Here is a 16,862-nt window from a genome sequence, read left to right as displayed (position 1 = left end):
TTCACCCGCTGGCATGCGTTTTGGTCCAGGTTGGTTTTGGGAAGCAGAGCGGAGACGCGCTGGAGGCACGCTTTGTAGCCTTCTTTATAGCTGTCTGCGGAGCCTGGAGTTGGGGGAGAGAGAAGATGAATTTGGTTAGTGCCTGTTAAAAGTGAATATCCCCTCACCCTTCCACGCGTGAAATTCTGACTTAAAGAGACGCTATCCTATGAGAAATGTGTCCATGCTCACTTTTGACTGGTGTAGAGGGGAGGTCTCTGAGGTATCGCACGGTCATCTCGAGAATGTCAGCTTTTTCCAGCTTCGAGTAGCGCGCGTTGTCTTTGCCAACGAGAGGCAGAATCAGGGTCTTTAGGTGAGCCAGGCTGTCGTTGATGCGAGCGCGCCGTTTCTTTTCCAACATAGGCTTGAGAGTCTGGAAACATATTAAAACAAATCGTTAGTCAGCTGTCACAAGAATCAAATAAGAGTAAATGTAATACATGCCACAAGTTGAATTTACTATATTTAGCCATTGTCTTACCTTTCTCATCTCGTTAGCTTGCTTTCTCTGGGCCACAGTGGACCTTACAGGGAGAGGCTGGTTTGCCTCTGGTGTGATGCTAGGAGTCATTTTGTTTGCTATATTGTGCTTTTTAAGTTTAGTGTGCAGCTCGCTTAAGAGAGACTTTGCTCTTGGAGAGATTGAGCTCAAGTGTGCCGTGGATCCGGCGAGCCTGCTATTTATGCTGGCACCGCGCGTCAGAGGGGAGGGACCACAAGCTATTGTGTTGTCGCCTTGACACGGGGGGCAATGCCTCTGGGAGTCTGGGACATCTAACTGGCGCTCCACTCAAGACCATCTGGTCTTTGCTGTATGCCCCTGCGTATAGCTCTGGTATGCACGGCCTTAGACATAGGTTGATAGGCCTATTCTATTGCGTTTAATTTGAAGAAAGATTAAGACTATAGGCTAATATAGTAGCCTATATAGCACACATATATCGATGTATAGGATATACTGCCGTTTGACACAATATTTAGACAATAATGATTCATGGGGGATTCGTTTTCTTTCTTTCATTTTATGATAAAATCCTTATCTTATCTACATTATACAATATACATTTTCGAGTAAATGCACATGGTAACCGCTATTGTGAATAGCTTAATCACACAAAGAACATATCATAATGATTAGTAAATCAATCTTAAATGGCAAATGGGGCATTTATGATTGTATATAGGCCTACATTATGCTTATGGCAAACCAAACGTGTTTTCCATAAAAACCGAACCGTCTTGAGTTGACACAGATGCCAAACACAGAACCACCAGCTGAATGTTACTGATAGCAGGCCTAATCTATTCAGAAATAATAAACCAGAAACCCAAGCCACGCCATGTATGGATTAACATCTGCTTGATCAACATGATCCCCCATCAACATGTTTTCAATGTCTAGAAGGTTCACCTGCAGCAGCAGCAGACTGGAGGGCAGTGATAATAACCTGAACCAACAGGATGCTGCGTGTGTGATTGTGTGTGACTCGTTAAAATGGAAAAAACTTCATTCAAGTGAATTTAAAGGTTAAAATGTGAATGCAAACAGCTACATTACGCGGTGCATTATCTAAATGTGTTAACATTTCTTATCCGCAAAATGAAACAATTTATCTAAAAGCAGTTTCCAAATTTGACCTTCGTTAAGAAAAATATTAAAACAAAGCACCATATATTGTAGGCCTATATGTTCATTTATGAATATACGTATATGGAATGAATAGGCTACGTAAGATTCTGTCTTCGGTGAGCTGCAGTTCGATTCACGCGTTCGGCACGCGCCACTATTGCGCAACAGATGGGCATCTGGCGCCCTTCCCCCACTCGTTCCCCTACAACTGCACTAGGCTACACTGCGGTCCCACCGGCGGCAACCCAGCTCCTGCTCTTGTTTCGCCATCACCAATGTGTTCTATAAAAAAAGAACACGCGTTTTTTTTTTTCTCCCTTCCCCCAAATAAACATAACCATAAGGCATCGTTTGGACATTCAATCTGCATGGCGATTGGAGAGAGGGGGAGGAGTTGTGGCGTGGGTAAAGGCACAACAATACCGCTATTTTATAGATTGCTTTAAAGTCGTTTTGATGCATCCCTGAGGCTAGAGTTGAAAAAGGATGTTGAATTTCTAATTGACAGTGGAGATATAGACAAAGATATAACATAGGAGCTTCAACGGCCTATCCTTTCTCGAATTACGCGCGCGTTACGCACGTTTTACGCACAGCATTGTCTATAGTTTACTGAACTTGCACCATTTGTTTCTTATTTTACAACTCAACTATGCTTAAATAAAATGTATTTGAATACATAATCATTTGAGATGAACATACAACTTGACACAAAGTTAAGACAAGGGGACGCTATTGCCCGGATGAAAGCTGCCCTGTCGTTATTAACAAAAACTGGAATCTACCCCCACCATCCCCCGACATGGATACACGGCTTTGCACGCGTTCACTCCTGCCCCATGGGGCCCCAAATAACTGCCACTAAACCCAGTCTGGGAATGGGGCCCTTCAAAAATAAAGAAATCCAATAGGCTTCTGTTGGGAGCCGTATTTGTCCATGTTAGCGTTACTTTCCATCTGTGCAGTGTAGCATGACTCGAGGACAGGACAGTGACCCATTGTTGCAGAAATGTAGAATACAAAGACTTTTGTCGGATATTGCATACAATATCTGGTACACAGTGAAACACAAAGGTTCACTTTTAGAATGTTATCAATTATGAACATTATTGGCTATAGCCTAAGCCTTGATGAATGTAATAAAGTATAATGCACAAAATAACCGCTAATGAGATTATGGATAATGACTATATAGCTTAATAGCCTGTAATTCTCATATAAATCCTGGCTTTTACGGTGAATGGTATCTTGCAGGAGACGTGTAGTTCCATTTAAGTAGGCTATGGTTACGAGTCGACTATATGCTTGCTAAATTGAATTCAGCTTGCCTTGATCGAAGCAACGACCAACGCGCATCCCCTGCAGGACCCCCAGCCCAGTTCCGCGGCATGAGACTGACACGAGCCAAAATGTACAGCCAGATGGGGAATGCAAATAGTGAGGCGTGAAACCAAGCGTCCATCGAGTCACATATGTCTTGTTGGGTTGAGAGGAGAGCACTCCGCTCTGTCATGAACGACATGGCCCATACAGAAAATATTAGGCGGATTTTCGATCCAGACTTTGGGGGTTCCGTCCTTCATTGTATAGGTTCGCATGACGACACGTTTGGCATCCCAAGCCAAAATCTACGCCGAATTTGTCACCAATGCCAAAATAGCGTCTGTTACTGCATGAGTCTTCTGAGGATTGGGTCTGATTTCTGAATCCAGTAAACAGGTTGTGATCATTTCGAATATGATATATGAGCCAACAGGACAGTTTCGCTGAAATAAAATGCATCTAAATAAATAAAACAGCCTAGCAAGGTGTCCAGAAATAAGCAAGCGCTCAGTCGCTACAGCACCACACACACACACACACACACACACACACACACACACACACACACACACACACACACACACACACACACACACACACACACACACACACACACACACACACACACACACACACTTTGTCAATATAGTATTATAAGTGGTCTACATTTTGGCAACAGATTATTGGCACATGCAACCTTCAGAACCTTGGACAGCTAGTGAACATATGTAAAGACAAAAAAGGTTCACTGTCCAGGGTGCTGAAAGTTTAGCTGCCTATACCTGCTCCATTATAAGCACGCAGGGCTGGAGATTCTTTTGCCCCATTGTGCTGTGCTGTGCTGTGCTGTGCTGTGCTGTGCTGTGCCGTGCCGTGCTGTGCTGTGCTGGTGCAAGTTGTGTTGGTGCAAGGACACATGCAAGTCCGCAGCTAATTTCATAATGCACGGTCTGCAACCAATATACCACCTTTTCTGCACCCTGCCAAATAGGCCAAAGAAGTCACTCCACGTGTTTTGACCACAGTTTTTGCTACTCCTAATCCTCACACATTTCTATAAATGATCTCGAAGGGGCAGCCTTCGAGAAGTTTGCGCTTCAAGTACAGTCGATGGTAGGCATAGGCCATGTGCAGCTCCCTAGCAATGAGCCAACACATTGATTACCTCAGAAAATGGGCGGATATCCTACAGTTTTGCATGGTGCCGAAGACGGAGCTGAGTGCGAGGCTACAGCCCCACCCTAAGAGACAGGAAAAGCTAATGCCTACTACTAGAGACTCACGACAGAACAGATCACAGAATGGATTCGAAACAAGGAGTGGTGCTGGCACTGTGGTAGATCACACCTAGCACCTAGATCACACCACTGCCGAGGTGCTCTACTTTGACAAGCCAGTTGACCGGAAAAGAGTCCTACTCAAAGTAGGTAGAGTTATATTACGCCATGGTGACCGTTCCCTCGACACTTATGCCCTTCTCGACGATGGGTCAGAACGCACAATGCTTCTTCTGCAGTGGAAAGAATCTGCCTCAACCGAACACCTGAAGATCTGCCCTCAGAACTATCAGCCAGGATGTGCAGACACTGAAGGGGGCATCAGTGTCGTGTCCCCAGCATGTCAGCCACAGCGATATAAAATAGACACTTGGCCAGACTGCCGCTACAACAGTTTGAAAGGGTCAAACCGCTCATCCTGATTGGGGCAGACCACCCCACCTAATCATCCCAAACCGAGCAAGTGAGGTTGGGGCCTCCAGGTGGGCTAGCAGCCATCTGCACAAGACTGGGCTGGACCCTGCAGGGCCCAGCCAGAGCCCTGGAAAGCAACCTCCAGTCAAGACAATGTATATTGACTATAACAGAGCGTGTGGAGAAACACAGGCAGGAGGCCACCAAGATACAATGCCCCAGAGAACCAGAGTGTGCCACCACTCGCAGTAAGGAGATCGACTGCTGCAGCAACGATGTCATGAGAGACAATTCTCCACCAAAAAACCCTGAACCTAATCGGGGTGTCAAGAGACCAAAGTTTCTCCCACACAGTTCCCTGCAGTGGCCAGTGAAGTCAAACACTGTGCCTGAAAGGGACGAGTCAAAGGTCAGAAACCTCCTGAGCCATTTTGAAAAATGGCTGCCATGGTCACAGGACAAATCTAAATAGTACCACTGTATTCCTCATCCTTGAAAATGTAGGATTCGTCGCCAGAATCAAGATCGTAGTTGGTCTAGAACTTGAGTTATTGTAAAATAACAGGTGGCGGCCATTTTGGAAAATGGCTGCCATGGTCACCACGGGATAAATCTGCTATGGCCCTATAGCCAAAAATGTTCCTTATGCTCTAACTGTGTGCCAAATTTCATACATTTATCGTAAAGTGCACGATTCCATTAAAATTGAGGAAATTGAATTATTTATTTCTTCCTTTTTACTGAATTCAAACCAGACACAGACAGACAGATAGGGAGGAAGAGAGACACAGTTTGAAGTTACTGTACAGAGGTCAACCAGATTGATACTTGATAACATATATAAAAGACAGAGCTCCACCATGATAGTTTGTCAAGGTGTTGCATGCAGTGTCCTTTTGGCCAATATCACCTGAATATCACAATATCACTTATCACCTTTTAGGGCTTTGGTTGTGATGTGGATCTACATCTGGTGGCAGAGGCACAGGAAAAACTTGAGCAGGCCTATTAGGTGTTCTAGAGTTAACCGGATCCCGGTTTGATCCGCCTGGGTTAGTGTTAGCTTGAGCAAGTCACTGAACCCTGGACTGCTGCTGATGAGCAGATTGGAGCCTTGCATGGTTTCCTCCACATGCGCTAAATGCACCTTTTACCATTCCACATTGGAAGATGTTATACATAATTTAGTTTTTCTATGCAAGGAGGTAATGTTTTTGCCCCAATCTGTTTGCCTGTCAGCAGGATATGTAATGACCGAATTTGGAGAAAACTTAAAAGGTCTTGGGGCCAAAAGGAGGATCATGGTTAACTTTTCAAACTGACTGACCCAATATCACCTGAATACCATGCACAATATCACATATCACATAAAACTGGCCCAGTGCCATGGTGATACTTCCGAATGGATTCATGTAACACCATGAAACTTTGATGGAGGGTTTGCTTCGAGTTGGACTACCCAACCACCCTGTTGTGTGGTTGGGTAATGCCTGTTATGTTATCAGACTCAGCATGGAACCGCCAATCACCATCCCCCAAGCCCTTGCCCATGTCTTTAGTGTCTACTCTAATGATAATGATGCCATGCCTTTCATATAGTAAATTAATGGTACAATGGTACAAAAACATGACAATTTACCTTTTCTATATACAAAAATGACAATTAAGGCAATGTGCATGACACCACAGCTGTTTATGGAAAAACTGGCTCCTTTGCAAATGTCTGGCCTCTACTGTGCAAACTTTCTATAGTTTTGTATGCATCTTTGGGGCACTAGCCCCTGCTATGCTCAGCTTTGTGTGTCTGTGTGTACCACGTGATGATTTGATTGGTTGAGCACAGAATGTGATGTATGATGATAAGAGCGCCGCTCACTTCACGTGTGATTTTTGAGGGGCTCCTATATACAGCTTTTGTCCCCACAAAATGTCCGCAACACAAACATTAAATGCCATTGACAATGAAGGGAAAATGTACGTCATCTTGTCCCCACACGTCTCATATTTGCCATCGACAATGAAAGGAGAAATTAGGTCAAATGTCCACCAAATATGATGTAAATTTGTGGCAACAGGCATTCTGATTGGCCACTATGGGATGATGCATGATGATGTACGATGATAAGAGCACCCCTCACTTCACACGGTGACGGGTCTATGTTCTAGACTATAGTGTGTTGTTGTAGAATCAGTTAGAGTCAGACTGACTCATTTGACATTTGAGTTGACTACTTTGCAGCATTAATAACATGCAGCATTAGTAATGTTCAACCTCCATTACACAAACAAGCCTATAACTATAACTATAACTGTATGAAATACAAAGCTAACATGAATGGTCAAGCTAACATGACAGGCTATATGACTGTGCCTATAGGCTATACATGAGGACATTATTATTTTGTTGTAGTCTGCAGGACTGGGGGACATGCATGCACAACCTCTTGGGATTTTGTTCCCAATATTGGAAAGTAGCCCAATACTCTCCAGAAGAGCAGTTGAGACGAAGAACCATCTCTAAGTCCATACTAATTATCCACAATGTATACATTATGAATAAGGGGTCAGGACATAGGGCTTTTTGGGGAGGTGTCAAAATAAATTATGGACTTAGATCAGGGTTGTTAAACTCCGATCCGGAGACGTCCAATGCGGCCCACGACATGATTTAAAAAAAGTTAATTAAAACTACCCCTAACGTAACTTATTACATCTCAACTGCTCGAGTAATTTGTCTGGCAATCATTTGTCCACCATCCGTCCATCCATCTTTAACCGCTTATCCATAGTCGGGTCGCAGGGGGGCAACAGCTCCACCAGAGAGCTCCAGACTTCCCTCTCAGAGAGCAACATTTGTAACTTCATGGGGGATCCCGAGGCGTTCCATGGTCGATGTGTCGATGTGATTCCTCCAACTGGTCTGCCCCGGGTCTCCTCCCATGTGGGACGTGTATGCCTCGAGTACCTCCCTAGGGAGACGCCCGAGAGGCATCCTATAACCAGATGCCCGAACCAAGCTGTCTCTTTTCCAAGCGAAGAAGCAGCGACTCTACACCGAGTCTCTCTCACGTGACTGAACTTCTCACCCCATCTTGGGAGATGCCAGCCACCCGTCGAAGAAAACTCGTTTCGGCCGCTTTTTTTGGTCATGACACACACTTCATGACCATAGGTGAGAGTAGGAACAAAGATTGCTCGGTAGACAGAGAGCTTTGCCTTCTGGCTCAGCTCTCTTTTCATCACAACAGCGACTGCAATGTCCACTCCATGTCCATGGAGTGGACATGGACATGGAGTGGACATTTTTAACAATCAATATATCATGAATCCATTAAACCTAAATTGGAATCATATGTTGTTGAGTGGCCTATAGAGCCCTCCAAAACGTTGCTGTCATAATGCTATATATATTTCCCCCCTTCCCAACTTAGAAAGCTGGCTAGGCAGCAGGCGGAGATATGAGCACCAATGCAGTCTCTCCCCTATAGGTTGGCTCAGCAGAGTTCCCTATCACTTTGTTCCACTATTAAACTGCTACCACAATTAATTTATTCCGATTCAGAGGTGCTGGCATGCTGCTACATTCAGAAATGTGTGCTAACATGAAAGATAACACAAAAATGGTTCAGCATCGGTGTTACTGAAATCAAGCTTGTAGCCAATTTATTCCTTCAACATATAGCACACCACTTTGTGTTGTTGTTTGTGGTATGGGTGTGTTTGGTATAACAATCTGGGTTGGGCCACATGCAGTGGGGATGTGGCGCTTGAGGCAAAAAGTAGACCTATCAAAATTGGCTAAGAAGCTATCCCACGCCTAAAACAACGCTATTTTCAGAAGGCATCTGCTACAACACGAATAACAGAAATAGCAAGGAGTCGATATTACTTCATGATAGAGCATTGCAGTTCTTAAACGGAATGTTAAATTAAAGGATAATTTACGTGTGATTCTTTATGTTTTATTGCCATTCTAAAACAACAGCTACAGACTCTGCGTAAATATGTCTATTTTTCAGGATGTCACGATTTCCTTATGTTAAAAAATTACTTTGGTTACTGATACAGCACAAAACAGTTATTAGATATGCCTATGGCTTGCAAAAGTGAAAGAGAATGTGTATTTGTAAGAAATATAGCCTATAGACTTTAGCCTAAAATAAAATATATCAAATGAAGTGTATAGCTCAGCTGTATTTTTAAGGAGAGAAGTTTGATAGCGTTTGCAAGCATAGGGCATAGTAGAGGGGCTGGCGACCATGGCGAGTGCATGCATGGCGACAACATGTTTGGTGGAATAATCTGTGAAATTAAAATGAAATTACTCCTCCAATCCTCCAGACAGGATTTTAATATCTAAAGAGCCTACCCAAGCCAAGCTACGGGGTTCACATCTGGTGGCAGGCCTCAATTATCTATAGTCTATTTATTGGTGTACAAAGTTGGCGACAGTAAAGCAAGCGTCACACAAGCAATCATCCAATGGCCTATCTGTCGTTTACACTTTACAGCTGCAGACAAAGCCCTGCACAGCACAGCACGCACAATCAACTTATCGCGCTTTTGACAAAACTAAAGCCAATCTATTTTTTATGAATGATCAGTTGGTACGTTTTTGTTTTTTGCCACTATGGCTAGATTATTGTAGTGTTTTTGCTTTCTCCCATTTGGCCACCCTGTTTTTTCCACATACAGTCAGTATAATATAGGCTATAGAACATTAGAAGGTCCCTATTATATTAGTCGAGGAAGGTATTGGACAGACGGCTTATTGGCGCGGTTTTTGAACATTGGTTTTCTCATGGGCATTGGGGGCGGATGGGCCGCCGCCTCCGATGTGCAGCACTATCAGGGGCACGAGAACAGCACGAGCCAGGAGAACAAAGGCACCAGATGGCTGTCCTGTTCCGATGAATTATCTTGAAGTTGAGGAGAAATTGGGACCATTAAGTGGTTCTTGACAGGTGAGAGGAGCTATCTATCTATCACAGACATTTTAAGTATAAAGTAGACTGTTTCCTTAATGCAACTCAATTGATAAAAGTGTCTTATTTCTGATATTTTGATCCTGAATGCCCATCTAAGATAATGTGGCAAATGTGTTACTTTCAAGGGGCTGAAATGGCAATGCTTTGCTTAAATTTGAATGGACAGTTTAAATATAAAGTAGACTGTTTCCTTAAGTTATGCAACTCAATTGATAAAAGTGTTTTAAGTTATAGATATATTTTTATCCTGATTGCCCTATAAGATAATGTGTTTCAAGGGGCTGAAATGGCAATGCTTTGCTTAAATTTGAATGGAAAATTACAACAAACAATTGGCCAACACGATTTGTAAAAAATAAATAAATAATATGTGTCTATAATAGCCTAATAATAAATGCTTGCATTAATTTTCATGCCATGGAAAGTACTGTTATAGCAGTACAAAATATATGCACGAAACAATAAATATTGTTTCGTGCATATATTTTGTGGTATATTATAGTTTTACTTTATTAGGTTTAATTATAACAAAATATAGCCCATATTCTGTATTTGTAATTAAACGAACCCATGCTGCTGAGCCAGGCCATATGTGGGCGTGGACAATGACACTGTGTCCGCCCACACAGGGAACGCCGTGTGCTCACGAGCATCGTGTTCTAAAAGGGCGCTCAATATGATTCCAGCTCTCTTGCACCCACAGCCCCCCACGCGCTGCAACACGCTCCTGGCTGCTGCTCACAGAGGACAGGACCGAAGCAACACATTCTTCTGGTAGGCATGTTATTTTACTCACCTTAAAATGTTATAAACATATAGCTATAGCCCATTTTGAAGTGTTTTATTTGGAGTGGACACACTAAATTGACTGCACTGCCTTGACAGGAAATCAGCGGACACAATGATAGACCACATTCTGTTATTTCAACATATTTTCAATGTTATGATACAATAAAACAAACGTTTTACGTTCAAACGAAAAACCTCCTGAGCGTGTTATGTATCAGGCTTTTTAAAGCTTTCTACTATAGTGCTATGTTGTCAATACAATTGAAAGATGTTCTGCTAGGCTACTCTTTATGCAAACTCCAAGACACGCACGCGTCACGTCAAGATCGCTGAAATCCTGTTATGTTATTTAGCCTACATTTATGCCCATGCAGGGACATGTCGGAACGTCTAGCTCTATTGGCCCATTCTAAATCAAAACGCATTTTGACACACAATTTGTCTCAGCTTTATAACTATAGCATAAGGTTACTATAATAAACAGAGTGACTATCGGCAATTAACGGTGAAATGTCAAGTGTATATTGAATAAGGAATAAGGTCTCAACTCTATAGTCTCAAATGTAAAAGATGTCGTGCCTTTTGACTCTTTAAGCTCATCTTTATAGGCGTGTTCCCACAGTGTCGCGCATGTCTGTCACTAATGAGATCGAGTGTGAGAAAGTTTGACCGTGTAAATTCTCACTGCAGCTCACGGATGACCGCTTCGCCCTGGGAGGACGTCATGTGTCAGCATGGTAAGTTGGACATGACAGTGAGGTGGTCACTCTGAAAAGAAGACTATCTTTCAAGATTGCCTGAATGGATTGGCCAGACTTCAAAGGTGAAAGCACACAGTTGCTCTAATAACTTCTGTTGCTCGAAGACTCAGTCTTATTATTATCTCATATTTGATTTAAGTCGATGCTGTGATTTATATTTGACAATAATTTGGTAAATATAACAGGGATGTGGAGTATTTGTATATAGTTAAAGTAGGCTATATAGTATGAGAACCATTATAAAATAGATATGAGGTTTAGCAATATGGTTTGGAAATAAAATAAAATAAACGTATGTGCACGTTAGAATTTTACAATAGTACTACTACAGATGCTTACACCCAAACAACAAGAATAGAACCTCATATTGCACTCACAAGGCAGAACCTTCTGTGGACTGGTATACGGTATATAACCCTTAACCTTTATAAATTATAATAGTGCATATAGTTATGGAAAAAGTGACATTTCTTCCCATAATCATTGCGTTTTTCGTGCCAAGGACCGATAGACAGAGAGATAGAGATAGAGATAGAGATATACTATATTTACCCAGGGTATCTGGGCTAAGCTCAAGAACTTGTTTCCAGGCAGGCCCCGCAGGCCCTGCTCATAGAACATTTCATCGTAGTGGTTCAATGCCTTGTTCAAGGGCACTTCAGCGGTGGTAATTTTAACGTGTCGGGCCGCTGATTCGAACTGGCGACCTTCCGGTATCAAGACCGCTCCGCATTCCGTTCGGCCACCGCTGCCACTAGAGATAGAGATAGAGATAGAGAGAGAGAGAGAGAGAGAGAGAGAGAGAGAGACAGACAGACAGACAGACAGACAGACAGACAGACAGACAGACAGACAGACAGACAGACAGACAGACAGACAGACAGACAGACAGACAGACAGACAGACAGACAGACAGACAGAGGCAGAGACAGACAGACAGACAGACAGACAGACAGACAGACAGACAGACAGACAGACAGACAGACAGACAGACAGACAGACAGACAGACAGACAGACAGACAGACAGACAGACAGACAGACAGACAGAAATGCTTTGGTGAACGCCGAACGGGTCTCCATTAGAAAATAATTGAAGCTGATAAATGGGTTCTCTCTCCTGATTGGGTGGAATTCATGGTACTTGAAAAATGTATTTTGTGATAAAGAGCTGGAGAGACATGCATGGAGACCCTAAACTCCATAGCCTTCTATCAAAATAAAAAAACTTTAACTCTTATTTTAACAACCTAAACGTGTTAATACCCAAAATGTAGACTTTTTGATCATGAACATTGTTTATTATTCACATTTGAACAGTCTGACTTGTTATACGATATGTAAGCTCTTTTCAGGAAGATCTTAATATAGGCCTTAACAATACTGTATAATTCTCCATTAATTATACCTTCTTCTTTTTATAGGTTTGAATGAAATCACAATTACAGTTCACATCGCTGATGGCTTTTGATTGTTTTCTGTGTGGCCATATTTGTACTAATTCATTTGAATGGACCTTTAATTTATACTTATTTCAGAAAGAAAGAAAGAAAGAAAGAAGGAGAGAGAGAGAGAGAGAGAGAGAGAGAGAGCGAGAGAGAGAGAGAGAGAGAGAGAGAGCGAAAGAAAGAGAGAGAGAGAGAGAGAGAGAGAGAGCGAAAGAGAGAGAGAGAGAGAGATGCTTATAACAGATGCATGACGTGGGACATACAATAAAACTATTTTCTCCCTTGTGTGGTGGTGTTATTTTCAGTCCACATGGCCAAATATTCGCGTAAATAAAGATGTTTTTTATCTCGTTGGTGTCATTACTCTTGAATATGAAGTATACAGGTTTTGCATTGTTATTAATTGTCAAAAGATGGGGTTTATTGAGAATGTATATATTATATCCAATGAACAATTAAATTGTTTTACATATATATGGCTGACCTTGCACAGCATGATCACTTTAGCATTGGCACAAAAATATATACATATATTTGTCTATAGCATCAACATAAGCCTACACATTAGGCCCTATATTATACTAACAGAGGCTCATTGTTTAAAAAAATGTCTCATTGCACGCGTCTTGGTTTACACAAGCGAGCGCAATTATGGCACGAGCCAACCAGCTACAGCCGCTGGGCAAGCAGATGGGCGCGAGCTGTGGCTACCGCTAGATTGCAAAGCAGCAGAAATTTAAACATTTGCTTATAAACTTTAACACGGTTATATTAAACGTTAAATAATATACATTTTAAATAGAAAATGAAAAACAATGTTATTTTTTTTTAATATAAAATACTGATATATGCAGGGGTTGTTAATTATATGAAAATAGGTCAGGCTATATACGGCTATATATATTTCAAGGTTTCACTTTTTATTGGATAAATATAGGCCTATATTTATTTGCTTGTCTATTAAATAAAAGGGGAACGGTTTGAACATAATTGTCAAGCAGAAGCTGCAAAGTTAAGCCGCCGCGGAACTGCATCAGGCACTTGTCCTATTTTGAATGTTCCCGCGCGGTGACAGATGCGATCACAATAGGTCCCTGCCTCTGAATAATTGCGACGAATTTGAATAACTGCCGCACGTCTGACGCGTGCAAGAAATATCCCAGGCTTTCGCCCGTGCAGGCTTTGTCTTCAGCGTTTAAGGAAAAACCGTTGCCAGGCCGCCTCCTATTCAATGAGGATTTTCACATGCACTTGAAGTTATGGGAGCGTCCATAATGCATGGACCATGGGAAAAGCTGCCCTGTGCCCAACCAACGCATGATTATAGGCTGCATGATCCATACATGGATGGGGGCAACGTTCGTTCTTATTCGCTGCAGCATGGAGTCCAAATATATAATGAAAAGTAATCAGGGGCTCTCAAAGACACAATGGTTATTATGATTCGTATTATATGGATAAATGTGAATGTGATAAGTTAAAAGCAGCTCCAAGCAGCACCTTTGAAATAACAATACAACAACATTTATAATATTAATAATATTAATAATAATAGGCCTATATATTTATCTATAAGAATAGCTGAAATGTAGAGGAAGTTGAAACCTTTAGCGGATAGTAATGGAATTAAGTAGACATAGACCTAAATCTATTATATTAAAATGAATCAATTATTGTAGACATATAGGCTATAGGCCGCTAGGGTACCACTCGTGGGAATCGAATCCCTCGCCGCCCCTTCCTCAAATTTAACCTAGCGCGCGGTGTCCAATGACTGACGGTTGGACCCGTGCAACAGATGGGCCAGGCAGGCACGCGTCAGGCACGAGACTCGAGTCGACCCCCTGGGAGTTGGCCGCCAGAAGCAGAAGGCGCTCTCAAGCGGATAGTAATGAACCAAAAAAAAATCATATAGTGACTAGTGAGTATGAGTGTCATGCATGCGCCGGGCTCCGATATCATACGTTGATGCTGTCGAATGGTATATCCTAGTATATATCCCATGCAAATAAACGCAATTCACGAAATTTTCTATCAATGATCAAATCTAAACTATATATTTTGGCCTACATGTTTAAATGCTGATTATAATTATGCGGATTTAATCTAATGGTTTAAGGGAGGGGGCCAGCCATGATCTCAGTCATAACAGCCATGAGGAGCCATAAGGAGTTCCCAATGCATATGCCAAATATGGAATGTATAATGACGTTGTCTAACCTCAATGTGTGTCACACTGGCAAACAAATCTGTCAGCTTCATATATGGGCACAAAAGGGGGCATGCCCATATATGCTCATACTGGTGACAACAGGGATCTCCAGACTCCCTATCTGGCTATGGGCATAGCCTATATAAGGGACAAATTAAGGACAGGGATCTCCATATTTGGCAAAAAAGGGACTCTTATGTGAGCATACAAGGGACAGGCAGATACAGAGGTCTCCATGGCATATCAGCATGCCCATATTAGCTGGGGGCGCACTTGTAAAGATTTGGCTTTTGGTGACTAGTTTTTGAATTTTGGCGTGGTGTTAGGTATGGGTATAATGATTTCCAAAAGCTGTGCAAACGTATTGGGAGCGCCCCCTAGTGGTCTGTTTACACAGACTCAAATATTAGACACTTATAGGTATGGTTGAAAACCAAAATAATTGATAGAAGAGATTCTGTTACTATTGGGTGTGCTAAATAATATACTAAAATCTTAGGAAAAACGAACAACCAGAAAGGCATCGTTTTCAAGATGGCGTCCATGGTGGCTAAAATGAGCTAAAATGCCTATAAACTGGGAATTGGGAATGTAAAAAATCATAACAATTATGCAATTGGTAACTACTTTTTGAATTTTGGCATGGTGTTAGGTATGGGCATAAGGTTTTCAAAAACCATCGCAAACTAATTTGGCTCGCCCCCTAGTGGTCGGTTTGCAATTAAACCACTATTAGATATGTCAGTATATGGTTGAAACCCCAAATAATTAATAGAAGCGATTTTTACTAGTGGGTGTGCTAAATAACATACTACATTCTTACGAAAAACAAACATCTAGAAAGGCATCGTTTGCACGATGGCGTCCACGATGGAGCTGCCGGGAGCTTAAAATGCCTATGGTTTCATTGCAAACCGACCACTAGGGGGCGAGCAAAATTAGTTTGCAATGGTTTTTGAAAACCTATGACAATAACTAACACCATGCCAAAATTCTAAAAGCAGTTACCAAGTGCATATTTTTTTACGTGATGCTGCCGGGAGCTAAAATGCCTATAAACTGTATAAACTGTAAATGCTCTTTGAATTTCGGCATGCTGTTAGGTATGGTCATAAGGTTTTCAAAAACCATCGTAAACTAATTTGGCTCGCCCCCTAGTGGTCGGTTTGAAATTAAACAGGCATTTTAAGCTCCCGGCAGCCATCGTGGACGCCATCTTGAAAACGATGCCTTTCAAGTTGTATGTTATTTAGCACACCCAATGGTAACAGAATCCATTGAAAAATCTCTTCTATCAATTATTTGGGGTTCCAACCATATACTGACATATCTAATAGTGGTTTCATTGCAAACCGACCACTAGGGGGCGAGCCAAATTAGTTTGCAATGGTTTTTGAAAACATTATGCCCATACCTAACACCATGCCAAAATTCAAAAAGTAGTTACGAAGTGCATAATTGTTATGATTTTTTACATATTAAATCTCAGTTTATAGGCATTTTAGCTCATTTTAGCCACCGTGGACGCCATCTTTAAAACGATGCCTTTCTGGTTGTTAGTTTTTCCTAAGATTTTAGTAAAATCTCTTTTATCAATTATTTTGGTTTACAACCATAGCTATACGTATCTAATATTTGAGTCTGTGCAAACAGCCCACTAGGGGGTGCACCCAAGAGCCAAATTGTGGTGATTTCTTACGAGTTCGCCCCCAGCTATATAGGGCGGCATGGGCATTAAAGTTATTGCTAAAATAACTTTAATTCACTTATTATAGGGTCCCAGCATGCATATACCTCGACATAGTATAATAAGTACCCCCCCATAAAGGTTTCATGACATTCATTTTCATTGATTTTTCGTTTTTCTTTTAGATTGTATTATCTCAATTACACCCAAACAACCTGAACTTTGAACATTCAGTGGATTTTCTGTGGTCTGGGGTTTTCTCTGTGTGTTCTGAAGCCTTTTGAGCTGCAATG

General features: G+C 41.9%; 1 protein-coding gene across 1 annotated transcript in view; it reads right to left on the bottom strand.

Moving 5' to 3' along the window:
* Window positions 1–613, bottom strand: part of LOC306941827 (transcription factor HES-2-like) — a gene marked incomplete at both ends in the record, with an annotated part of 842 nt that extends 229 nt beyond the window's left edge. Inside the window, 3 exons of the mRNA XM_079527466.1 lie at window positions 1–103; window positions 232–415; window positions 524–613. The exon at window positions 1–103 is cut by the window's left edge and continues 229 nt beyond it. Of these exons, the coding sequence (XP_079383592.1) occupies window positions 1–103; window positions 232–415; window positions 524–613 (377 nt within the window). The remainder of the gene's footprint in view (window positions 104–231; window positions 416–523) is intronic.
* Between the last annotated feature and the right edge of the window lie 16,249 nt (window positions 614–16,862).

This window comes from Electrona antarctica (genome assembly GCF_951216825.1).
Source record: "Electrona antarctica genome assembly, chromosome: 2".
In the NCBI taxonomy this organism is placed as follows: domain Eukaryota; kingdom Metazoa; phylum Chordata; class Actinopteri; order Myctophiformes; family Myctophidae; genus Electrona; species Electrona antarctica.
Note: the sequence above shows the minus strand (reverse complement) of the source record. Positions and strands in the feature narration are given on the sequence as shown.